The sequence below is a fragment of the Schistocerca americana genome, chromosome 2, assembly GCF_021461395.2.
Source record: "Schistocerca americana isolate TAMUIC-IGC-003095 chromosome 2, iqSchAmer2.1, whole genome shotgun sequence".
NCBI classification, from domain to species: domain Eukaryota; kingdom Metazoa; phylum Arthropoda; class Insecta; order Orthoptera; family Acrididae; genus Schistocerca; species Schistocerca americana.
In genome coordinates, this window is record NC_060120.1 from 268,475,364 (window position 1) to 268,502,763 (window position 27,400).

The following is a 27,400-nucleotide window of genomic DNA, read 5'->3' on the forward strand; positions in this document are numbered from 1 at the left end:
TGTTTCATGTAGTACAATGTAAACTGATCTTCTGCTGCTTCCAAACCTATCTTATTGGATGCACCCTGTGGACATTGTGATAAAGCATCTGCTAATACATTCGCTGGTCCTGGTATGCGTGTAATAGTGAAGTCAAATACTTGTAGTATTAACATCCATCGGGCTAGCCTCCCATGAGGTCGTTTGGCGGATAACAGAAATTCTAATGCTTTGTGGTCAGTGTATACTTTAGTTTTTCTTCCGAATTGGAAGTATCGAAAACGTTGGAAGCCCCATACAATGGCCACTGCTTCCAGCTCCGTGACTGAATAGTTTTTCTCGCTTTTTGTGAGTACCTGACTGGCAAATGCAATTGTTCTATATGATCTTAGCCCTGCCTGTTTCTATTCTTGGAATAAAACAACTCCTAAACCTGTTTTCGCGCTATCAGTGGCCATACAAAAATTTTGTGTTAGATCAGGATGTGCTAAAATCGGTGCTGTTGTTAGTGCGTTTTTCACTTTTAAAAATTCTTCATTGGCTTGTTGATCCCATACCCATGGCGTGTTTTTTCCAGTCAATGCACATAGGTGTGGTGTTGCGAGAGAGTCGATCCAAATAAATATTTTATAGAATCCGGTGAGACCTAGAAATCCTCTGAAAGTTTTCTTATTATATGGAGTCCAGAATACTTTGATTGCCGCTAGTTTTTCTGGGTGAGGCATTACCCCTTTCTCTGAAATTATGTGTCCTAGAAATTTGACCTCTCGCCTTCCAAATTTGGATTTTGTTATATTTACTGTGACCCCATGCTCTTTCATGATCTGTAAAAACTTATTTAATGTGTCGTTGTGATGTTCCCAAGAGGGTTTTGCTATAATCACATCATCAACATAACAATGTATTTTTTTGTAAAATTTCAGGACTGAGTATGGTATTAAATCCCCTAATAAACGCTGCTGATGATATGTTTGAACCAAATGGCAATCGTTTAAACTGGTAACATCTAACGAATACGAAATTTTCTGTAAATTTTCTACATTCTGGGCCAATTCTATTTGCCAGAAACTACTCCATAAATCAATTGATGAAAATATCTTAGCACCGTGGAAGTTTTGTATCAATTCCTCTAATTTTTCTGGGCGATCTGTCTCAGTGATTATGATTGTGTTGATCTGTCTGGAATCAGGCACTAACCTGATGCTCCCATCTCGTGTTTGTACAATATGGAGCGGGCTGTTATATGTGGAGGTAGCTGGTTCAATAATATCATCATCTAACATTTTAGATATCTCCTGGAATACTTTATTCCTGTAGCTGAATGGGATTGTGTAGGGTGGCACTCTAAATGGTTTGTGCTGTTTTAGTTCAAACTTGTACTTAAAGTGTTTAATACTGCCAGTCTTAGGTAAAAATACCTCTGCTTTATCTCGTAAAATACCCTCTAATTCTTTTTTACTGTGTTCCAAAATACATTGAACGTCTCGCAATTTTTCGTCGATTTCTTTATGGACTTCTAACAAGAGTTGAGGCGATTTCCCCTTTTGTGCATACCATTCTAATTCTTCATCCTCTTTATCTCGCGTCATTCTTAATTGTTTGTTTATAACTGGTATTTCTTCTAATTTTAGCTTTTGCTCAAAGAGAAGTGTGACATTCCCGAATGTTACGCTACATTTCCCCATATCTATTATCGCTCGTCTCTCATTTAAAAAATCTGCACGTATAATCAAATCTACAGTTAGTTTAGGTATAATCACGAAGTTGGCTTCGACCTTTTGACCTTGGGACAAAAGAGTTAACCTTGTTTGTCTCGTAACTTCCGCAGCATTGTTTCTAATAGGACCTCTTACTTTAATCTTACGTGTTTTCAGAACTGGCAATTCCTCATTGGCATTACACTGCATGAATAAATTTTCTGAGATAGCAGTCAGTTCACTTCCGCTATCAATTACAATATTGACTGGGATATTCTTTACCATGGCCTTCACAATTGGCTGAATTTGGAAGGGTTGGTTCTGTTCTTCTTCTTCTTGCATCAATGAATCCTCCACTGAATCATACATGAGTCTTTTGAGGAATTTCCCTTGTGAATTCGAACTTTCTGTAGGATAAGCTTCGACTGCTACTTCTCTCTCTTTTATTTCCTCTTCTCTATTTCTTCCTTCATTTGCCCTTTCTTCAACATCCTCTACTTTTTGCTCATCCTCGTCTATCTTCTCCTTCTTCCTAGCTACTTCCACATAATCGCATATAAATGCGCTAATTATCGCTTCATAACTTCCTTCATTATATACTTTGGGTTGTGTGCCAACTAGTAACTTATTTTAACCTTCTGTCGACTGCGCATTATCCTCATTGAATTCGCTTTCCCTGGTTTCCATTTCAAATAGCTCTGCAATACTCATTACTTCGTCCTTTCCTCCTACATTCGTTGTGCATGTCTCTGGTAATTCATCTTCCTCGTCAGTATTCTCCCAATTAATTTCTTCCCAACACGATATTGTTATTTTCCTGTCTTCGTTTTCATCTGGTCCCTGCGGATTTGTTTCTTCCTTCTTCTTTTCTCGTGATAAGGTATCTACTTCTCTGTTCAAGGTGCTGCAATTGTCCTGGGTCGGTGCGTTATTCTCTTTGGCATGCGGGCTTCGCTGTCAATTCGAACGTTTATCGGAGTTTGGTGATCTTACCTCCATCTCTTCTATCTGTATTCTCTTTTCTTGTTCAGCTTGTTGATATTGGTTTCTTTGTTGATAATTGGTCGCACTATTGGTTCTCCAGTACCCGTTCCGGTTGTCGTTATTCCCTCTGTAATAGTTGTTGCCGTTCCTGGGTGAATTTCAGTTATTGCCGTATTATCTTCTAAATCCATAACCGGTTATTTGTTGAAATCTATTGTCGTTTCTTGGTGCGAAGTTATCTCGTGGTTCGTAATTATTGTTTCTTCGTACTGTGTCTTGTGGATTCCACTGCTTTTTGCTTTCGTTTTCACGTGCGCTTCGTCTTTTCTTGCGTCATTTTCCGAAAATATGAACTCTAGTTCTCTTAGAATACCTTTAAATGCTTCGACGTCATTGCCTCCGCGACCTACTAATGATTGCTGGTGTTTGAATGGTAACTTCATCGCGCGTAATTTAATCAACTCTCCGTCACTGCATGGTACATCTAAGCATTGATTTTTCTTTGCCATTAATTCGAAAAATTTCACGGGACTCTTCTCTCCAGAATTTTCAAAATATGGGTTCTGTAATAATTCGTACGTCACTCTGTTCTGTGCTTCGCTGGACCAATATCGTGAGAGAAACTTCTCTCTGAAATCTTCGTACGATCGGCATGTCGCTGCAACATTCTGCAAAGTTTCTGCGACTGTTCCTGACATGTGTGCAGATATAAAGTCTAATTTGTGTGCTAGCGTCCAGTGTTCTGGTAATCCTACCCGGAATTGATAAATAAAAGTTCGTGGATGTCATGAGATTCCTTCTCGAAAGCGTCGAAATTTTCTGACTGTGAGGAAATGATCGTTGTCGTACTTCGTCATAGTTCCATATGAAATTCGCTACTCTTCGCCATTTTTGTTTCTGATCATTTCTCCCGTCGTTCTTTCCGGTTGTGGTAGATCCATTGGATATTGTCCACTGCAACTTTCGCCTGCCCTTGCGTAGTATCGTTGGAGTGGTACGCAGTAATTTTCTTCCATCGGTTGTGAACGTGTAGCTGTATGCATTGCACTGTACTCTTCGCGACCTGGCTTTCCATTGTCAGATACTGATTGTCTGGCTAACCTTGCTGCTTCATTGCACGATCCAAACTGTCTTGACACATACATTTGTGGTTCTGCATGTGTTTGTGGTGCCGCTTGTTCATCAAGAATTTCGAAACGTATTTGTTGCGGTGCAGGCTGTCTGATTTCACGTATGTTATTTTCCGCCTGTGATTGGAATCGAAAATGCATGATATGTTCGTTAATTGCTTGTTTTTCCGGTGCTGTTACAGATACGGATGTGGTTGCAGACTCAGCGCTTGTTCGATCCTTTTCACTACGCTCTTCAATTGTTTGCAACAACTCTGTTCGCAATTTCTGAAATTGTCGCTTCGTTTGCGCTTCTATTTTGACTATGCGGTTATCATATCTTTTCAGCGCTGCTTTTGTGGTACGTTTGCGTAACACACTGTTTTCAACAATTTCACGCGCTGTACCTGCTGCTTGTCTAGTAATTACTTTTATCTATTTCTCTAGTTTCGTGACTTCTCCCTGGGTGTTGTTACGTAATGTTTTTATCTCGTCCTGAATGTCATTACGCAATGTTTATACGTCCGCTTGTACCTTGTCAATGTCTGTTCTCAATTGATTGTCACCTGTTATTAAATTTCCTATCACTTCTCGAGATTCTTTTGCCTCGTCTTCAATATGACTTAGGTGTAAGTGAATTTTTTTTTTTTTTTTTGTTCTTTAATCGGACGCATTTGTTTCGTGGTTTCTGGAATATGTTTCGTCGTTTCTGCATTCTGAATTTTAATTTGGTTCGCAATTTCTTTATTTTGTCTTGTCATGGTTTCCGTCATTAATTGTAATAATTCTGCCAGATCGGAGGGTCCTATTGCGTTTTCTCCCGACGTCCTACGCTCTTTGTTTTCGCCCAAGTGTTGGTTTGCACAGATTGCATTGAACTGTAAGGTGACACGTTTCTGCTCGAATTTCTTGTACTCTGTGGTGAGGGAGCTCTGGTTACTTGTACTATGGGTTCTACGTATTCAAGACGCAAGTTAGAATCCTCATCGGCTGTCTCTCTACTTTCCTGCTCCTCTGTCGTATGCTGACCTAGGTTTTCTGTGCCTTGGCGTACATTATCCTCGTTATGGTGCGTTTATTTCTCGCGAAACTGTTGTACTGTCTTCCATTCTCTGTCCATCTTCATGTTGGGTCTCTACCTCAATTCGGTCAAGGTCTCGATCTTCCATTGCTAATCCTTACGAATCCTTTATTTTCTGTTTTAAAAGCAATTCACGCGCCCAACTTCGCGTCAAAATGCGCTCATACGATCCGATGCGTTTCATAAACTTTTTGCAGATACGACTTGACAACCCATTCACTTACTTGTTGGGTCAGAACCAACTTGTCAACGATTTATCCGCCACCCATGCGCATGCATTGGAGAGAAAACTAAATTCTAACAATAATAAAATTCTGCTAGAATGTCTCACGTTCTATTGAATACTTTCTTACTATCTATCGCTGCAGCTACTGTTTTCGACTATTTATAACTTAAGGAAAAAAAATTTTGTTACAAAAATTGTTCAACAAGTTATTTTTCTGCCCTAGTTAGGCATGTGGTCGACCTTCCATCATAGTATTTTACCATCCTGGCAGGGTCGCCATTCTCTAACATTCTGCACAGTGTCTGTTGTTTTATGTCGCATCTCCCTACCACTTTTGTGCTACAATGCTCTGAGTGTGTTTCTTAGGGAATTGACTAGTTTCAACCTGGGACCTGTTGCTGGTAAGGAGACGCCACTGCACTCCCTGTAAAAGAATCTTAATAGTAACTAAATTTAGTGGAAGGGGTTGAAGGCTTTCCTATTTTTAGTTAGCTGGTAAAATAACGTCGAAAAAGCAGTTAAGTTTACCATTGGAAATTTTATTCTACTCACAAAACATTGTTTATAATTTGCACTTTGATAAAATGAAATATGTTAATACAGGATGATAAAAATCAACTGCGTTCAACAAAAATGTGAACGAATATTCCCTGAATGGGTTTCCAAGTTCTACATTGGATTGAAGGATGACCTACGCCATATCACATCTATAATCTAGGTTTAAATTAAGTTTCACAAAAGAGAAAACTATCAAAATGGTCTACAGTGATCCTCAATTATCTTTAATTATTTATCTAACTTGTCGTAAATTACACTGGCTGATGTGGCTTCTCAATAATTATATAACAGAAAAATCATCGCGTTTCAGATTTTAACTTACGTAGCAAATGTGAATACCATGAGCTTCAATTGATGATCGACACTAGTATTACGTAAAAAGGGGATGTAACAGACAAGACTTCTGCAGTTCTGAGTGAAGCCTTATGCGCTCAAAAATGCGGCGTCACATGCGTTCATAACCATGTTGGTGTTCGTCAGGGGGCGGCAGCCGGCGCAGCTCCATACAGCTCTCTGTCTCGGAAACAGCTCTGCACTAACCTGTCCATACTACAATTTACTGAAGTTGGTTTAAGAAAAAACTATCTGGCTGTGTTTTCATCTGACAAATCAGGGTCTCAATGTTAACCTTAAGCTCCACCTACAAAAATTCTGTCAATCCAATGAGAAACGTTATACTTTTCGTGGCGGGGTGATGTTTTTAACGTTTGCAGCATGACACAGATGCGAAAAAGTCTCATTCTAAAACATGCGGCTGGTGTGGCTCTTTTAGTGTTATCGTAAGATCTATACTGTTCTTCTGGAGGGCTCTAGCTTTTAACATGGGCTGGGGGTGGTCCTGGTGGTTAGCTGGCGACGTGGGTGTCCGTCCCTTATCGTAGGGCCTTCTAGCATAACACGGTTCTCCTCTCGGTTCTGTTCTCGTTTCTCCCCTCGGAACTGCGTCTCTCTCACGGTGCGAAGGTATGACATGCATTTAGGCATTCTTGTGTTAGTCTGTGGTATTCCATTTGCTCACTTGTTACTCGTATTACTTTGGTTAATTTAATGTCACGATTTATTTGGAGCTATGTGACATACTACTGGATTTGCCTATCATGTCAGGGTTTTCATGGAAGTTGTTGGATATGTCTGAGTCCTTACAACGTACGTAATTTTGTTTCACGCACTTCCATCCATTGTGTTGGTTCAGAGTTTGTATGCTTTCACCCCAATCATATGTACTTATTGTACAATGGGTGCCGTGACATAGTATACTGTGCACATACAGATTCCAGAGACCACTTTGTCGAGGCACATATCTGCCAGCCGTCGTCATTGATTACTTGCCTAGAAAATAAAACCTGTTGTGATAATTTTTATTTGATATGAGGCTACAAAAGTAAATTTTAAGGAACTGTATGATTATCATGCTGACCAGAGCGCCATTTCTGTACTTCTACATTTCGTACTTTTCCTCCAGGTATTCCCAAAGCATTGACACTTATGTGATGTATGAACCCACCAGTAACGTAGCAGCCCGCATTTGAACTGCATCGATCTCTTCTCTCTGTCCAAAGATTAGGTGTTATAGTCACCTGTTCAGGTTTGTATCATCCTCTTATCAATTCTACCTAGTTCTCCCTTTCATTCGACCGAAAATTAATCATTTTTGGTAGTCTGTTCTCTGTCATTCTATCAACATTTCATTCTATTCTCTTCCGTCTTGCCGTTAGCTGAAAAGGTTTAGAAATCTGTTTAAACATTTATTATATCCATTTTATTACAACCCCTCACATATCTCATGAGCTTAATCTCTGCTGCCTGTATACATAACTTTTCATTTTTGTTGTAGTCCAGTATTTGAAACCATATACAAGTATAGGTAGAGCCATAACTACGTTTATGACCTGTTTCTTGTTTTCCTTTCGTAAGCCCTTCTAATTGTTCTCCAGATAGCTTGAAATTTATTACACTCGTTGTCAATGTCTTGGTAATTCAAGTGTTCTAAAATAATTTCATTTATTATGACTTCTGAACTGACTGGAATTTCTGTCTGAAAGCCATTATCTTTGAAGTGTTTGATTATACAGCTAAACTGTAGTATATTCGATTGTGGCTCAATTTTTATACTGCTCTTTCTACGTTATCTACCGTTTCCTTCACAATTATCTGATCATCAGCACAAATAGATTATTTAATGTTAAGCTAGATTGTATTTTATTTCCTTTCTTTCACCTTTTCAGCTTGTAACTAGGTCACCAACAGTTAAATCAATTAAATTTGGGATAGACTATACTGTTGTCAAACATGTTGGCTTATTAAAATTTCATCCAATATTTTTTAACCTGTAATTGTAACCATTTTCGAATTTTTATAGACTATAGACTCCTTATTGTATTAATAATGTGTAAGGAAAACTCTATATTTTATATTATTTTTGCAGAAAGTGTCTTTTTACCGTATCAGAGGCTTCCTCACAATCAGTACATGCTGAAAGCCTTTCTAAGCCAAATTACTGAAGTTCCTCAATAATTGGTCCTATTATGAGTATGTTATCATAGCGTGAATATCCCTCCACAAAAATTCATTGCTTCTCGGACAGTGATTGTTCTCATGAAATTACTGCATCAGTTATAGTTTGCAGTCTTCGATTAACAATTTTTCGATACATTTTGTATCATGTACTTAGTAAACTTATCCATGTGCAATTAACTGAGTCTTTCCTGTCACCGTTTTTTAAATACAGAAATAACTTCAGTAAGGTATAGTTCTTCTAACCCATATTCAGAAAACTGAGAAACCAAAATTCTAATCTGATTTCTCTATATTTGCTTAATACAGCATTATTTCCATCCAGGTCAGTGGCATTCCTATTTTTTGGTACATTTAGGGGCCCTTTTAGTTCTTTTTTGTCTATTCAAGCCACAGTGCTATTACCAGTTTTTATTTACTAATTTTCTTCAATATCTTCTTCATTCCTTAAACGTCCATAATGCTCTATGCATTGATTTTCTGTTGTTATAATAATATTTGCTGTATCTTAATTCATTTCATAAGTTTAAATGTTATGTCCTGTCTTCCATAAATTTCATGTTAACCATTAGCAATCTGTATGTTCCTGGATTCAGCATGATGCCTTTTTATCAACATTTTTGTACTATTTATTGCCTATTTATATATATCCTAGGCTTCACTGGTGTTTGTAAATAGGCATTATAAGCATTTTGTTTTTCTTTAATATTGTTGGCTATTTTTTCGTTTCATGTTTTCAGACCTCTTTTCCGGTCTGATACTTCCCTTTTCCAGTTTTCCTTCAGTACTGTGATTAGTTTCAACCATTTGGAGTTTGCATGTAAATCTTTTTTGATGTAATTTCCAAGTTCTTTCTTCCCATTGAAGATAAAATTTTGAGTTTTGCCCCTGTATTTTCTTTACATTGGTTTGTTTCCTCCGTTTTTTCCATATTTTAGTTTAGTAATTGGGAAGTGGCCAGAGCATGTATTATCTCTAATATTTATTTATTAGCTATCACAAAGTCAATTACAGAGTGTGTGCATCTTGTGCTAAAGGTGTATTTCTCTATGTATATCCTTCTAAAGAGCGTAATAGTAATTTTTAGTTGAGTAAGCATAGAAAAATTCCTTTTAGGCCTTTTCATTAAAGTCATCTAACCCATTATGCCTACTATATCCTCTACCAGTACCTCTTCTGTTTCTGTATGTAAGTCTCCTAATGTCAAAAAATGGTTTTTCTAGATTTATAAGCTTGATTTGCAGTTTGTCATAAAATATTTCAGAAACTTGATATTATCTTTCTTCCTCCTATGATGTGTTAATGTCCTCTACCAATTGTAAATGTAACGTTTGCTACCCTTTCCATCATATAGTCATAAAAAAAATCTTTATTTCTTTTCCGTTTACCATCTATAAGAATACCTCTTTCACTCACTTCTAATTGCATTTGTTCATCTCAAGTGTAAATTAGTGAATAATTATGTAAACCGTTTGTTCCTCTGTTTCCTCTTTCTGTGATTACATCACCATTTATTTTTCTTTATTTCATATTTTCTGTATGTTCTGTTTGCTTTGCTTTAAAAACTCCACATGTATTCCAGGTATCTATACATAAACTGTCTTTAGCACCAATTTGTTTTCTTGTACCATGGTCTTGTTGCCATCTTTGAGAACTTTCTGGCATTTTCTTAGGAAATGATGATTTCCAATTCTTTTTCTATGGATGGGCAGCCAGAACATGGCACGCCCTCCATTCTGAAGGACTATATGTTAAATCAGAATACATTCTCCTCGGTAGATAGCCGACCAAGCTTTCAGAGTCTTACCTCACATTTTAGTCTCTGTTTATTGAATTACTGCAGAGAAGGTTACTACTTTCGCTCTTTGAGTCATTGTAGAGAGCGCCTGGTCGCTGGTGAACCTCCTGCTTTCTCAGTCGGTGTTGGGACTGGCTACAGTGCCTATGCCTTGGAAATGTATAACACTACGTGGATACAACCTAAAGCGCACACTACTTCCCTTTATCGATTTTGGTAAATCATCATTGCAGTCTTTTATGAACTACAACTATCTCTCAGTTAGGCCATTTACAGATTTCAGTTTAAGAACTGGTGTTGACAAAATTTTCACTTTAATGCTACTACGAAGGGTCTGGCTTAAGAAATTACTCACCAAAGTGAAACCTACTAGAAAGACACTCAAATATTATTAGAAATACAGTGTTCAACCCCCTTATCGAAAATTTTGGAGGCTTTTAATATTTTCTTCACGGTGCTGTCAGTTTCCAGTTTGGATTCAAGAGAATAATGGAATCAAAGGTAGCCATGGGAACAGAACAAGAGATAGGTGGAATAAACAGAAACATTAGCCCAAAATATATAGAACTGAAATAAAGGATTTCAAAAGTATTTGTGACTGGTTGTATTATTCACCAACTATCATTAACAGCCGAAAAGTGTACGAGATCCAATTTGCATAAAATAACGTAAAGGATTTTTCGGAATTGGTAAAGACAGATTGGAGGCATTGTAATCATTGATTCCATTGACCACCCTAGATCTTCTTTTCAGTCGTGGATCTGCCTATCTTCTTCAAAAAGCAACGATCTCCAAAGCATTAGCGTATGCTGTTTTGACCAGTTTCTATTCGCTTGTGATACAAAGCTTTTAATTTTGGTCTGGATTTTTCCTGCTCCTGTGGCGAGAAGCGTCAGATATTCCAACAAATCATCCGCCCTTACCTGCCCAATGTGATTCTTCGATGTACAGTTGATTAATACATTTGCAAATTGTAAACTTGTATTTGACAAAAGGTCCTTTTCCATAGAACTGAAGAACAAGTACTGCGTGATATGATTGCTACCTTTCTGCAAAAGTTGAAGACCGCTGAGGTAGTCCACGTTAAGTTGTAAAAAGAAAAGAAAGCTTAGTCCCTACTCTTACTTTCTGTGTGCGGTCCATTTACCCATCACGTCACTCGAACAAAGAGGTCTGTGTAAACAACAAGAGATTGAATTAAGCAAACTGAACGAAACAATCGGTTCGCATTAGGTACTGAACGAACTTACGATGCAAAAGTATTATTTTACGAAGTTTATTGCAGTCTTCCTTTTCTCATTATGTCTGTTTTTAAGCCCCAGGGGCACACTTTCCTTTATTCTACTGAGCCCGTATCTTATGCAGCTAATTTTCACATGAAATGGAACAAAACTGGCGAGATATCTCATGAAAAATTATCAAAAATTTTAAAAAGTGCCATATAAGAACCACCATAATTTTGATTCATTTCAGGCTTGTGTACCGTATTCAGGGTTGCATTTATGGTAAACCGGTGAAGCGCATGTGCCATAATTGTGTGAAAAGTTGGTTACTTCATTGAAGGAATTACACTGAGCTTGCAGCTGCGGGAGCCTCTAACAACCCTACCAAAACAAAGGTCAAAATTTAATAATGATTGTGGTGTTGCTCACGCTGCTAAATACTGCATTTTCGGGCAACAACAAAGTTATTATGTGGCAGGTGTCATTAGAGCACAGTTAATAAAGTCATTCCATGTACTAATGAATAAACTAGGCACTCACCTTTTCGTGTTTCCCACGCTGGTCTCGTTGTAAAATCATGGCTCAATCGTCGAAAATCTAGGTGTTGATGATTCCAAGCTCGGATGCAAAGAGCCCTAGGTTTTATTATGCGAAATTCGAAAGTTTTGTAGATGCGCTTCACAAACGATCCTTGAAGATTAAACCTTTGAAAGTTAGCACAATGGTGATGTAAAAATTAATCAGCACTCCGAATTTAAGTTACACTTCCTTTTTATTTCTTTTGTTGCAATATCACGTCACACACAAAACATCACTTCACAATATAAAACATACTTGAAAACATCTTCCTCACTGTTAAAGTTCACATTCTATAAGCTGACTACACTATGCATCTTTTCAACATGACGTCCAAGACTTTACTTTTTCAAGGTCCGACTCTCTAATAACCACGCCCAAAAATTAGAGTTACAAGTATGTCAAAGATCATAGTGACAAAAGAAAGAACACACATAAGAATAATATCATTGCAACATAAACATATCGATGTATAAATGTACCTCTACATTAATGAAATCAAATCAAAATGTTGTCTCAGAAATACGTTACCTACTTTACAGAAACACATTAGAATATTGCTGGCATCAAGAGGTTGAGCTGAGGTGCCGTAATGGTTACGTAATTCAAGTACCATTACAAGCCCCTGACTGTTTTCCCTTCGGCAGAGACTCTGCGCCTGTACCCGCCACTGGGCTTCCTAATGCGGCAGTGTACTGTGCCGTACCAGGTGCCGGGCAGCGACCTGCGCCTGCGCGTGGGGGACGTGGTGTACGTGCCGCTGCTGTCGCTGCACCGCGACCCGCGCCTCTTCCCTGAGCCGCTGCGCTTCAACCCGGAGCGCTTCAGCGGCGGCCACGCCCGCCCAGCCTACCTGCCGTTTGGCGCCGGACCAAGAACCTGTCTCGGTGAGTGACCTAGCATTACAGACAAGTCGTGGTTCATATAAGTGGACGGCAATCAATACGTATACAAAAAGGAAGAACGAATTGTTTTTGTGGAAATCGATATACACTACCGGCCATTAAAAATGCTACACCACGAAGACGACGTGCTACATACGCGAAATTTAACTGGCAGGAAGAATATGCTGTGATATGCAAATGATTAGCTTTTCAGAGCATTCACACAAGGTTGGCGCCGGTGTCGACACCTACAACGTGCTGACGTGAGGAAAGTTTCCCACCGATTGCTCATAGAAAAGCAACAGTTGATCGGCGTTGCCTGTTGAAACATTGTTGTGATGCCTCGTGTAAGGAGGAAAAATGCGTACCAACATGTCTCCAACTTTGATAAAGGTCGGATTGTAGCCTATCGCGATTGCGGTTTATCGTATCGCGACATTGCTGCTCGCGTTCGTCGAGATCCAGTTACTGTTAGCAGAATATGGAATCGGCGGGTTCAGGAGGGTAATACGGAACACCGTGCTGGATGCCAACGGCCTCGTATCACTAGCAGTCGAGACGACAGGCATCTTATCCACATGGCTGTAACGGATCGTGCAGCCACGTCTCGATCCCAGAGTTAACACATGGGGACGTTTGCAAGACAACAACCATCTGCACGAACAGTTCGACGACGTTTGCAGCAGCATGGACTATCGGCTCGGAGACCATGGCAGCGGTTACCCTTGACGCTGCATCACAGACAGGAGCGGCAGCGATGGTGTACTCAACGACGAACCTGGGTGCAAGAATGGCAAAACGTCATTTTTTCGGATGAATCCGGGTTCTGTTTACAGCATCAATTTGGCCGCAACCGTGTTTGGCGACATCGCGGTGAACGCACATTGGAAGCGTGTATTCGTCATCGCCATACTGGCGTATCACCCGGCGTGATGGTATGGGGTGCCATTGGTTACACGTCTCGGTCACCTCTTGTTCGCATTGACGGCACTTTGAACAGTGAACGTTACATTTGAGACGTGTTACGACCCGTGGCTCTACCCTTCATTCGATCCCTGTGAAACCCTACATTTCAGCAGGATAATGAACGACCGCATGTTGCAGGTCCTGTACGGGCCTTTCTGGATACAGAAAATGTTCGACTGCTGCCCTGGCCAGCACATTCTCCAGATGTCTCACCAATTGAAAACGTCTGGTCAATTGTGGCCGAGCAACTGGCTCGTCACAATACGCCAGTCACTACTCTTGATGAACTGTGGTATCGTGTTGAAGCTTCATGGGCAGCTGTACCTGTACACGCCATCCAAGCTCTGTTTGACTTAATGCCTAGGCGTATCAAGGGCGTTATTACGGCCAGAGGAGGTTGTTCTGGGTACTGATGTCTCAGGATCTATGCACCCAAACTGCGTGAAAATGTAATGACATTTCAGTTCTAGTATAATATATTTGTCCAATGAATACCCGTTTATCATCTGCATTTCTTCTTGGTGTAGCAATTTTAATGGCCAGTAGTGTATTATTTCTGAAATTATACCTCCTGACAAGAACAGTGAAGCACGCAGATGAGAGGAGGAAACGCAATGAAACTTCACGATTTGAGAAGGTATGTGATGTTATTTCAACAATTACAAAATCGAGTCATAGCTTGGCGATATGAGCTCACTTATCAGTATGTCGTTGCAAATACTCTGGACTCGATGCATTCACTGACTCGTTTGTCAAGAGGATCATAAAGAACTTCAATTTTCTGCTATGGCAAGATGGGACACGTCTGTAGTACAACTCTGAAATATAGAAACGTCTTGGTGGCACAATTCTTTTGGAGATGGATAACACGACAGAGAAATAAACTAGCAGAGGAGAAAAGCAGGAGAATTTTGGAATAGTGTCAGAAGCCTGATATGGAGAAAGGATGTAATCCAAATCAGTAAACAGGTTATACAGGGTGGTCCATTGATAGTGACCTGGCCAAATTCCTAACGAGGTAAGGGTCAAACGAAAAAACTACAAAGAACGAAACCTGTCCAGCTTGAAGGGGGAAACCAGATGGCGCTGTGGTTGGTCCGCTGGATGGCGCTGCCATAGGTCAAACGGATATCAACTGCGTTTTTTTAAAATAGGAACCCCCATTTTTATTACATATTCGTGTAGTACGTAAAGAAATATGAATGTTTTAGTTGGACCACTTTTTTCGCTTTGTGATAGATGACGCTGTAATTGTCACAAACATATGGCTCACAATTTTAGACGAACAGTTGGTATCAGGTAGGTTTCCTAATTAAAATGCAGAACGTAGGTACGTCTGAACATTTTATTTCGGTTGTTCCAATGTGATACATGTACCTTTGTGAACTTACCACTTCTGAGAACGCATGCTTTTACAGCGTGATTAACTGTAAATACCAGATTAATCCAATAAATGCTCAAAATAATATTCGCCAACCTCAATGCATTTAGCAATACGTGTAACGATATTCCTCTCAACAGCGAGTAGTTAGCCTTCCGTAAGGTTCGCACATGCTTTGACAATGCGCTGACGCATGTTGCCAGGCGTTGTAGGTGGATCACGATAGCAAATATCCTTCAACTTTCCCCACAGAAAGAAATCCGGAGACGTCAGATCCGATGAACGTGCGGGCCATGGATGGTGCTTCGACGACCAATCCACTTGTCATGAAATATGATATTAAATACCGTTTCAACCGCACGTGAGCTATGTGCCGGACATCCATCATGTTGGAAGTACATCGCCATTCTGTCATGCAGTGAAACATCTTGTAGTAACACCAGTAGAACATTACATAGGAAATCAGCATACATTGCACTATTCAGATTGTCATCAATAAAATGGGGGCCAATTATCCTTCCTCCCATAATGGTGCACCATACATTAACCCGCCAAGGTCGCTGATGTTCTACTTGTCGCAGCCATCATGGATTTCCCATTGCCCAATAGAGCATATTATTCCGGTTTACGTTACCGCTGTTGGTGAACGACGCTTCGTCGCTAAATAGAACGCGTGCAAAAAATCTGTCGTCGTCCCGTAATTTCTCTTGTGCCCAGTGGCAGAACTGTACACGACGTTGAAAGTCGTCGCCATGCAATTCCTGGTGCATAGAAATATGGTACGGATGCAATCGATGTTGATGTAGCATTCCCAACACCGACGTTTTTGAGATTCCCGATTCTCGCGCAATTTGTCTGCTGCTGATCTGCGGATCAGCCGCGACAGCAGCTAAAACACTTACTTGGGCATCATCATTTGTTTCAGGTCATGGTTGACGTTTCACATGTGGCATAACACTTCCTGTTTCCTTAAATAACATAACTATCCGGCGAACTGTCCGGAAACTTGGATGATGTCGTCCCGGATACCGAGCAGCATACATTGCACACGACCGTTGGGCACTTTGATCACAATAGCCATACATCAACACGATATCGACCCTTTCCGAAGTTGGTAAAGGGTCCATTTTAACACTGGTAATGTATCACGAAGCAAATAACGTCCGCACTGGCGGAATGTTACGTGATACCACGTACTTACACGTTTGTGACTATTACAGACCCACCTATCACAAAGCGAAAAAAGTGATCCAACTAAATCATTAATATTCCTTTACGTACGACACGAATATGTAATAAAAATGGGGCTTCCTATTTTAAAAAATGGAGTTGATATCCGTTTGACCTATGGCAGTGCCATATAGCGGGCCAACCATAGCGCTATCTGGTTTCCCCCTTCAAGCTAGACGAGTTTCGTTCTTTGTAGTTTTTTTTGTTTGATACTTATTTCGTGAGATATGTGGCCCGATCACTATCAATGGACCACCCTGTGTACCGGTCACACTATGTCCCGATCCTGACGTATGCATCAGAAACCTGCGTTATGAAAGGAAGAGAGAAGAGCAAAGTATAAGCTAGTGAGATGAAATTCTTGAGAAACAGCATTGGATTGACAAAGGTAGACAGGTTAAGAAATGAGAGGATCAGAGATGTAATGAAGGCGGAACCATTACAGAAGGAGATAGAGAAATCAAGGCTGAGATGGTATGGACACGTTAAGAGAATGGAGGAGAAGAGGATACTCAGGAGGGTCCACGAGATGGAACTTCAAATGGTTCAAATGGCTCTGAGCACTATGGGACTTAACTGCTGAGGTCATCAGTCCCCTAGAACTTAGAACGCCTTAAACCTAACTAACCTAAGGACATCACACACATCCATGCCCGAGGCAGGATTCGAACCTGCGACCGTAGCGTTCGCGCGGTTCCAGACGAGAGCCTCTACAACCGCTCGGCCACTCGAGCCGGTGAGATGGAACTGGAAGGAAAGAGACCAAGAGGAAGACAGAGAGACAGATGGCTGAAAGGGCTAGAGGAATGCATCAAGAAGAAAAGAGAAGCCCGGACCAAGATGAAGACAGAGGGATGGTGGCAAGACGGAAGATGATGGAGAGGCCTATGTTCCACACAGACTCGGCCAGTGACTGGAAAGTGTACAAGATGATGATGATGATGATGACATAAACTATTAAAAATGTTAACATGCTTTACACAAAGCCCTATAATCAATTTTACTGTACATTATTTACTTGTGTGAATTGTGCGACCAAGACCTTTCTATATTTCAGTTGTACCTAATCCTCGCCTATGGAAGTGTTTCTACATCACATAATGCACATCTGTAGTAATTTGACCTTCTTACCTTGCGTACCGGCACTGGGATGGAATATATGTCGAATGTGGAGCCAGACACGTTATATTAGGAACATATTTGGCCATCTTTTTGACAATGGGAGTACCTCAAAGGCACACAGACAGTTCATAAAGAACCTGCCATGTGTGAATGAGAATTGTCCTGTTGAAGAATAGTAGCTCAATACTGTCGCATCTGGTGTAACATTTGAGGACACACAATGTCCGTGTGACCTATTGCTGTGCTGTCAGCATTCCCTCAATGACTACCAGTCGTGACCTGAAGTCATATCGTGCGTTTCCTAACAGAAATACACCAGGAGTATTGAATTTCCGCACTATAAGAGGATTGAAGGGCGATCTGTTTCAGTTGCTAAAAACTATTGAAAAGCCAAGACGGCACAAAATATTTTGTATCCAACACAACTGGTTTAAATAGTCTTTCCTGACATCTTCAGGTCTTAAATATCTTTTTGTAGTGAAACATGTTCATTTTACGCTGAACCTTATGCACAAGATGTCAAGTGGATGACAAACGTTTATAATGTGCTGAGGTTTATCCCTTTGATACGTCGTGCGTGAGTTTCAGCGTAAAATGAACATGCTTTACTACAAAAAGATGAGTAATGACTGAAGATGACAGCAAAGGCTGTTGAAACTGATAGTCTTGAACGAAAAATATTTTTTGTGCTCCTATCTTTTGAATGGTTTTTGGACATCAGGAATAACACCACTGTGTCTCCTCAAAGCAGTGGAAGCATGGGACCTCTTCCAGGTCACCGCCATCCTCGCAATCCAAATCTGGATCTATTGGCCGCGCAGCATTAGCCGAGCGGTCTGAGGCGTTGCAGTCATGGACTGTGCGGCTCATCTCGGCGGAGGTTCGAGTCCTCCCTCGAGCATGGGTGTGTGTGTTTGTCCTTAGGATAATTTAGGTTAAGTAGTGTGTAAGCTTAGGGACTGATGACCTTAGCAGTTAAGTCCCATAAGATTTCACACAAATTTGAACATTTGAACATTATCTATTCGTAACATTGTCTATTCATCAACAAGCACCAAATGGAGATCTTGAGTTTTTGCAAACATTTTCTGACACATCTGGCGTACAGTTAACGCACCACTCCAGAACCGTCCTTTGTGTTTTGATGTGAACGATAGCCTGCACTTTAGGCAGAAGTTCCCTAGTTCGGATGCTGCTCTTCTCTACCCAGTGATGCATAGCTACACAGAATGTTGCTCGGAGTCTATTACTTGTCGTCGGGTGACAGCTGAAGATGTGAAAGGGTTGCGATGTAGCTGGCGCACAATACGGCGGTCCTCCCTCCTGGTGGGCAGACGTGGATGACCAGAACCCTGACAATGACTATGCTTGCTCTCACGTTCCCATGAACTCCAACAGTGGGCCACTGTTACACTTGCATAATACACCTCGATATTCCACGACTCGACCATCTGACTAAATGGAGATCCACAATGACGCCCCTTTGATTGCCATCACCTGCTGATAACACCGTCTCTTGCGAGAACGGGATGACTTCATCTCCTACGCAGTGATAGCCCAAAATCAGACCCCGTTCATGCCCCTTGTACATCTTACGAGGTCTGGTAACAACACTAAAACTGAACAGCCCTAAAGCTGCCTGGTACCCATTCCACCCGTCAGAGAAATTTTCGACTCTACTCGCTTGCATACCTTCCGATAATGTGTATATGCACTAAAATTGACATCCACTCTCGTCTTCGGAGTACTTCAGTTTTTGGCAGGCAGTGTAGTTTTCTTTAAAAGATGTAAACTTCTTCATGCCCTCGTAGTATTTCAGGAAACTATTTTCCGTCCACGTTCTTGTTGATACTTCAAAAAAAATGTACTTTGATGGTTTCAGTAGGTTTTGAAGTCATCAAAATCGCTATGCACTTAATTCTTGTGTACCATAAGCGATCAAAAACAATTCCTCAGTCGATACATTATGTGGATACTGACAATGACGCATTAATTCGATATTTTTCTCCGTCAAGCACTTAATAGTCTGACGCGCTCTTTGTCAGATAGCACTGCAACCACGAATAACAAGTGCTATGATTACGAGAGTATTTCGCATTTCATTGGTGCTTTCTGACAAACAAATTATTGTATATCATTCAGAGTTAACTATTTTTTGGTCCTTGCTAGCAAAGGTCGTCACATGTGTGGTGCAGTTAGCGAAACAGACGATGATTACGTTAGAAGTACATCGCAAAGAAACTGTTTTAATTGTTTTCAGTTCATTTGGACAACCCAGAACACCAAGTGAAGCTTAAATTTCTATTAACGCGTTACATAATGTTTCTCCATTTCATGAGAATTTCCTTACTGCAAACGACATTCGGCTATATTTGAACTTCGATCAAATGTCTAAGATATGTTTACGTATGACTCCATCTTGTACGTAGTAAGGCACATGCCGATGCTCTCCAGTCTCCAGTCTTCAATGAACGTCGCAACAAAACCCAATTTTGGTTAAGCTTCACGAAATTCATCGTAGAAACTAGCACGATCACAATGAAATGTTACAAACCAATTGTAAGTGTAAACAGTCTTTCCTGAGGATGCTTCATTTGCAGCATTTTTATATTTTCTATTTTTGTCAATTACATTCAATATCTCCTGTATTATCTAAGGATTTCTATGAGGCCTTGCCGTTTTACCTACTTGATCCTGTTCCACTCTCACTATTTCATATCACAAGACTACCCCATTCATCTTCTACTGTATTGCGATCCCCTATTCTAGTCGACCAGTGTCTACTGCTCCCCTGGTATTCTCAGCAACTAATAGCTCTTTCAACTTATCCAGATGCCATCTATTTAATTTTCTATCTTTTTGCAGTTTTTCCGTTTTAATCTACAGTCCACAAACAATAAACTGTGTTCGGTATCCACATCTGACCCTGCAAATATCTTACACTTTAAAATCTTTTTTATAATTCTCTGTCTTATCACATCTGACCCTGCAAATATCTTACACTTTAAAATCTTTTTTATAATTCTCTGTCTTATCATTATAGAATGAATCATAAACCCTCTGGTTTCTTCAGGTCTCTTCCAAACATTCAATCTTAGCTCACAATCCTTAAATCAACTATCAGCGATTATTAAATTATGCTCTGTGCAAAATTCTACCAAGTGGCTTCCTCTTTCACTCATATCCCCTCAGTCGCCATACACATAGGACTATTCTTTTCTTCCTCTTCCCACTATCAAATTCAAGTTCCCCATCACAATTAAGTTTTCGTCTCCCTTAACTATTGGAATAATTTCTTCAAACCCTTCATCTTTGGAGCTACTTAGTATATAAGCTTGCACAACTGTGGTTTGGTGTGTCTATCTTGGCTATGACAATGAGTTCACTATACTGTTCCTAGTAGCTTACATTCATCCCTATTATCTTAATCACTATTAAATCCAGCCCTCCATTAGCCCTACTGGATATTGTATTTATAATCCTGTAATCACCAGACCAGAATTCCTGCCGGCCACGGTGGTCTCGCGGTTCTTGGCGCGCAGTCCGGAACCGTGCGACTGCTACGGTCGCAGGTTAGAATCCTGCCTCGGGCATGGATGTGTGTGATGTCCTTAGGTTAGTTTGATTTAAGTAGTTCTAAGTTCTAGGGGACTGATGACCACAGCAGTTGAGTCCCATAGTGCTCAGAACCATTTGAACCATTTTTGAACCAGAATTCCTGTTGCTCCTCTAACCAAACTTCACTAATTCCCACTATACCGAACATCAACCTATCCATTTCCTTTTTTAAAATTTTTAACATATCTGCTCGGTTACAGGATCTAACATTCCACAGTCCAATCCATTCCTGTAATGACGAAACCCCCAGAAGTAGCTCCCACCTGGAAATCTGAATGGGGGCTGTTTACGTCTGTACTAATGGTGCCTTGCTGGTGACGCATTTATAACATAATCGTGTTGTGACTGGCACACACATAATCACCTGACGGGAGGAGAGCAGTGATTGAGAGGGGAGCACGACAAGAGTGCAGCCTATATCTCATGATATTCAATCTGTATATTAAGTGAGTAGTAGAGGAAAACAAAGAAAAATTTGAATAGGAATTCAAGTTCACAGAGAAACACTTTGAGAATTTCTGATGACAATGTAATTATGAGAGACAGCAAATAACTTGGAATATGAACAGAATGGACATTGTCTTAAACACCAACAAAAGCACAACAAGGATAATATAATGCACAATCAGGTGATGCTGAGGAAATAAGACGCAGACTAGTATATGAGTTTTGCCATTTGGGTAGCAAAATGACTACTGATGGCCAAAGGAGAGAGGATATGAAATGTAGACTCGCAATGGCCAGAAAAGTGTTTGTGAAGAAGAGTAACTTGATAGTATCGAAGATAGATTACGAAGTATATTCTGAAAATATTTGAATGTGCGTAGCCATGTATGGAAGAGAAACGTGAACTATAATTAGTTTACACAAGACGAGAATAGAAGCTTTTGAAATGTGGTGCTACAGAAAAATGCTGATGTGTGAATGTGTCGATCATGGGTACTGAAATGATTTGGGGAGGACAGAAATTTGTGACATGACTAGAAGAACACATCGGTCATAGCATACTTTCTGAGTCATCAATGGATCAACAGTTTACCATTAGATGGAAGTGTGGAGGATAAAATTCATAGAAGAAGACGAAAAGATGAACACAGTAAGCAGATTCAGAAGGTTGTTGTAGTTACATGCGAGTGCAGGCTTTCTCGGGGAATTTCATATATGAAGTCTTCACGGGTTGTCAGCAGAGTAGCATCGTCGTCTCGTAGCAACGTTTCGATGCAATGCGTCTCCACCATCTTCAGGCGAAGATGATGGAGACGCATTCCATCGAAACGTTGCTACGATACGACGATGCTACTCGGCTGACAACCCGTGAAGACTTCATATATGTTGTTGTAGTTATTTGGAGATGAGGAGGCTCGCACGTGATCGAGTACCACAGTGAGCGGCATCAAACGAGTCGCCGGACTGAAGACTACAAAAACACAACGTACTGATTAAGTAATCACTCCTGTTGTTAAAAATTTTTTGAGACTCCTTTGTGTAATTCTCGTTATCTGTTATGGTATTAATGTCTCCTATTACATTAATGTGCCTGTCGTTTTGTCGGTAGAACAGCTGCAAGTTGTTGAGTTGTACTGTTCTACAGGTCAGACGTTCTCTCTGGTCGAGGTGAAAGCTGGGCTGGCGGCTCTGCTGTCGCGCTTCGAGTTCTGGCGGTGCGCGCGCTCAGCTGGCAGTCCAATCCCGTTGGAGCCTCGCAAGATCATCCTGGCGGCAGCCAATGGGCTGTATGTCCGAGTCACACCCAGAGCGTGGCTGCCTGTCAACTGAGCGCCTGAAGATACGCAACAGTTCAGAAACGTTGCGCTGCTATTTCGGGCATCTCTGTTACGTCTGTCCTAGTAGTCGGAGGCAGGTGACACATTTGTACCATAACCAGGCTGTTACTGGCGCTTACATAATAAACTGAAGATGTGTTATAGCACAGGTATAAGCTGTTATGGCATACCTGTCCCCCTAGAGTAATTTGAGATTGTACTAGCATCACAGAGGGTGAAACTTACGTATGTAGGTCCATGAAGTGAGCGTCTCACAACGACAAAGCTGGAGAAATGCGTATGTCAAAAAAATACAACAGCTGGTGCCACTCATTGCTGTACTCTTTCTTGCTAAGTCCTTGCTAATTCAACCTCACACTGGTTATACACATCATGTTCCTGACACAGACAGCTCTACACGCAGCTGCCGAAGATGCTCTGGGGTATGCAGCTGCTATAATGCAAGCGATAAGTCGGCTCCTACTCTTGCAGTGCCCCAGACCCAGCTGAGTGGCATGAGATAATTCCTCTTCACTCGCCCTCAGTTATGCAACTGAAGGTAAGTGTCTGTGCAGAAACTTTAAGTCTGGTGTTGTGATAAATCATCTGGAAACACCGCCCCACAGCAGCTGCACGGGCTTTTCGCCATAGCAGACGGAGGCTGGACATTGTGAAACATCTTGAGTACTTTTGCCTGTCAAACGAAGAGATGCAGACTTTCTGGACTTCAGAAATGGTGAACTGATGTTCTGTTCCTGGTCTCCTGACAACAATGCAGCAGGCGTAAAGCTTATTTTATGGAATGTCTACAGACCTGTCTCCTAGACTCACATGAAATGGGCCGCCTCGTCATAAATGAACACTGTAGTGCAGGTATCTATTATAGATCAGTCCTGACATTCTTGTCTTATGCAAATATAACTGAATGGGGATCCTCTGTTAAAGATTTTGTCTTTCGTTTATGCATTTAGGAGGATCTGACGGTAGCGCAAGGGTCTTGCTTGTTTCAGTTACGCGAATTCTGTCCACTGATATGTTCGTTATACTTCAGTTCAAAAGTGGCTTAATTATATATGGATATAGTATCCGTGCACTCATATTAGAAAGTTGTATCCTGACACAATAAATCTGCCGGAATAGAGCCGAAAGAGTAGACGAAATAGTCAAATGGATTTGAGATAATTATATTTCAAAGTTGTGAGACATTACTTCGTTCAAAGGGCATTTCCAGATAAAATTTACTCTTCTAATAGTTGTTGTAATTTTCCAAGTTGTAAATAAGAAATTACATTATTTGTATGCTGTGTTTTATACTGATTATATGTAACCATGGTTTTACAATTTTCATTTTTATCTCATTTAAATGCATACCCAGTGTCATGTATAATGATTTCTTTTTGTACATTCATTTCTTACGTAAATTGTTTTAGTTTGTTGTAACGTTACACACACGCAGGCGAGCGATTTGGCCGCTTAGGGTTGGTACTTGGAGAGGTGAACCTGATTGCATGGCTGAGTGCGAGTCAGTGGGGCTAGGAAGTCATGCGGGCTCACCAGGTAAGCTCAGATAAAAAGGCAATCAGCCTCAGTTGCTGGAAATGGGTACATCCTAATGGAGATGAAGACGACAATGGTTACTCACATGGTTGGTGTAGGAGATGTAGGAAAAATGGCGAATTTTAAGAGAGTCTGAACTAAGGCAGCTTATTGCTCATAGAAATACTACAGTAAATGACAGTTACATAATAAAGCAAATCTGAATACAGCAGCTATGTCAGAAAAATGAGGCACATCCAGTAAAACAATAATATTTTCAACAACTTAAAAACTGCAAAATGTAATATTTTACAGTCACTAAATATTTTCACAATCAGCATTTGAATTAACAACTTTTAAATGGTTCATGCAGTTTCAACAAACGATACTTCAGATAACAGCTTTGCACTATAGCTACCATTCCTGAATTTCAATCGTCTGTATCTGCTTTGTTTATTGATTTATCATGTTTTGAGATCTCTTAATTATGCAGTTGTTTGTCCAAACATCATATCCTGTACATCAACCCAGCATTAATACGTCATATCTTGTCGTATTTGTGTAATTATTCAAGAAATATTTTTTTCCATGTTTGCCAGTAACTTAATTTAAACATAATTACAACCGTATAAAAAAAATAAACCGGTCGGTCACATATGTTAGCTGACACTGCTACTGAAAGGAGTACCAAAAGACGTTTCTTCCTACCAGAAATCAATAATTGTGTAAGCAATATGTAACTAAAAGCAGTTGTCATTTAATGTGAGTGCACTTACGTAAGAATAACCGTCAGTTTATTTATGAACAAACTTAAACTTATATTTATTGTAAATGATCTGAATGTTACTGACTGTTTATAACTATTTTTTATTTCAATATTGTTGTTAATAGTTTAGTTTAGGGCAGAAAGTCTGAGTCTGAGTCAAAACCATGTCTCGAGAATTTAAGAAAGATGTACTTTTGGTGGCGACAGCCTTTAGCCAGTGGAGAAGCAACCAGTGGTGGAACACTAATGGAGTCAGGTCAAATAATTTTAGAGTGGGGCGCTCAACAGAACGATTGGCAACATTTACACCAGTTCTTAAAGGAGGAAGACCTGCCCGTGAGTTAGTGAGATTTTCGTCCGTGTGGGGAATTGATATTGGATGAGGAACTGCTGCTAAAAAGCCTTAACTTTTAGTCACTTTCCATTGCGATCTGGTGGAAGACAGAGCTGTCTGTGTAACATGGGCTATTTGATGGTTTGGGTAATTGATTCTGGGTGGTGAACGGTCCTTACACTACTTTCAATATTGATGGGACACTGACTTTCATGAGGAACAAATGTGCTTCGGTCCAGAATTTTAACTTATCCGCTTGCATTACAGAATTGAGAATATAGAGGGTGTAAGTTCCTACTCGTTATCTCTCACGTGGTATTTTGTAGATCATCGTACTGAACTCTGAATTATTTTGAGTGGGCTAATATTTCGTGTACTGTTATCACGATAAAGATTTAGTTTGTCACATGTCTTGAATGACTAGTTAGCTTGGAGATTTTGTTACCATTCTCGTAATGCTCTCAGCGCAACTTTACTACATTTTATAAGGATAACTATGTTATCATAAGACCCTTTTCTCTTTACTCGATTTACCTTCATGAATAAACATTAGTTAATATACGTCTCGTCTACATCAACTACAGGCATTAGGGCAGAAACCTTTTCATTAATTATTAATTTATCGTTCATTTAATATTTCAGATTGTTTATTAATTCGCAGTTCTAGCCAATCCATAGACTACTCGACTGCAGGATGACAGCTACAGGTAATTATGTGCAGCAAGTTAGCTGCTCGTAAAGAAAGCAGACGTGTGAGGCTTGACCCTACTACGTTATCCAGGTATTCCTTTTAAAAGGAGCCATAAATTGCCCAATTACGTTAAGGTATGGCTAACCACAGGCAAAATAGCAACTGGTTTGCTCGTAAGGGACTCTGATTAGAGAAGCCACTCACCAAAATATCCCATTAGGTAACGTCACAGTGTACAGGGCGCATTGTGATAATGAAATTCTTATAGCTTGTGTAAGATCAGAATCAATGTTTAGATACGCAAAACTTGTGCATCACAAGTAACTAAAACCTGTGAGATGGTATTTTATAGATTTGGAACTATTTATTTATTGAAGAAGTATCAAGGATTTGTCGCTCTACAAAAAGGATCCGACAGTAAGTAGTACACAACGTTCAAAATTAAAAAAAAAAAACAAAACAGATGTCAGCTATAGGGTAATACGGTTTTCCGCCGTTAGTGTTGAATTTATACATCGAAGAAACATTGGCGGAAATAAGAGATAGGTTCAGGAGTGGTATTAAAATTCAGGGTAAATGAATATCAGTAATATGATTCGCTGATGACATTGCTGTCTTGTCTGTGAAAGTGAAGAAGAAGCAGATGTCAAACAAAACAAATGGGGAATCTGGACCGAAACTAAACCGAAGAAAGATGAAAGTGATGAAGAGTAGGAGAATTGAGATTAGTGATAAAATTAACATCAAAATTGGAGACCACGAAGCTGATGAAATACATAAATTCTACTAACTTGCAAATCAATTAGCACCTGATGGACGAAGCAAGAAGAACATGAAAAGCAGACAAGCACAGAAGGTGGCATTCCTAACATAAAGAAGTCTCCTAGTATCAAACATTAGCCTTAATATGAGAAAGAAATTTCTGTGAATGTAATTTCGGAGTATGTTAGTTGTGATGAGACAGATGATTGATGGCAAATGTTCATGTACGAGACTAAGTGTATACTACAGTACGGATAATAAATGAAGAGAGATAGAGAGAGAGAGAGAGAAGCTAAAACTTGTAGCTTCCAGAAAATTGTTCTTAAGTCAGCAGCTTGTGAGCCCCCTTGAACAATAAGGGTGTAAATCAGAAAGACATTGTATGTATGGCATCCAGAATTAATGGTCAGATTTTCAAGTGTTCGCTACTCCACAGTCTAGAGGTCAATCAATGCAGCTGTGGCATCAACCCAAAATAATCCAGTCGCTAAGTACAAATACACGCAGGCAGGGATTTGTGGTGAAAACAATGCTCAGTTCTCACAGTGTTTAAATTTGTAACAGAACTAGGATTATATCGGTGAACGTAACTCTTATGATAG

General features: G+C 40.1%; 1 protein-coding gene across 2 annotated transcripts in view; it reads left to right on the plus strand.

Annotated features, from left to right (window-relative positions):
* LOC124593687 (cytochrome P450 6k1-like) overlaps positions 1-23,042 on the plus strand; it is a 60,352-nt gene extending 37,310 nt beyond the window's left edge. Inside the window, exons 5-7 of one of the 2 annotated variants that reach the window (XM_047131988.1) lie at positions 12,393-12,632; positions 22,538-22,770; positions 22,933-23,042. In XM_047131988.1, coding sequence (XP_046987944.1) covers positions 12,393-12,632; positions 22,538-22,722 — 425 coding nt within the window. In that variant the 3' untranslated portion in view covers positions 22,723-22,770; positions 22,933-23,042. Of the gene's footprint in view, positions 1-12,392; positions 12,633-22,537 lie in introns of both variants that reach the window. The other variant, XM_047131989.1, reaches the window with a different exon arrangement.
* The last annotated feature ends 4,358 nt before the right edge of the window (positions 23,043-27,400 follow it).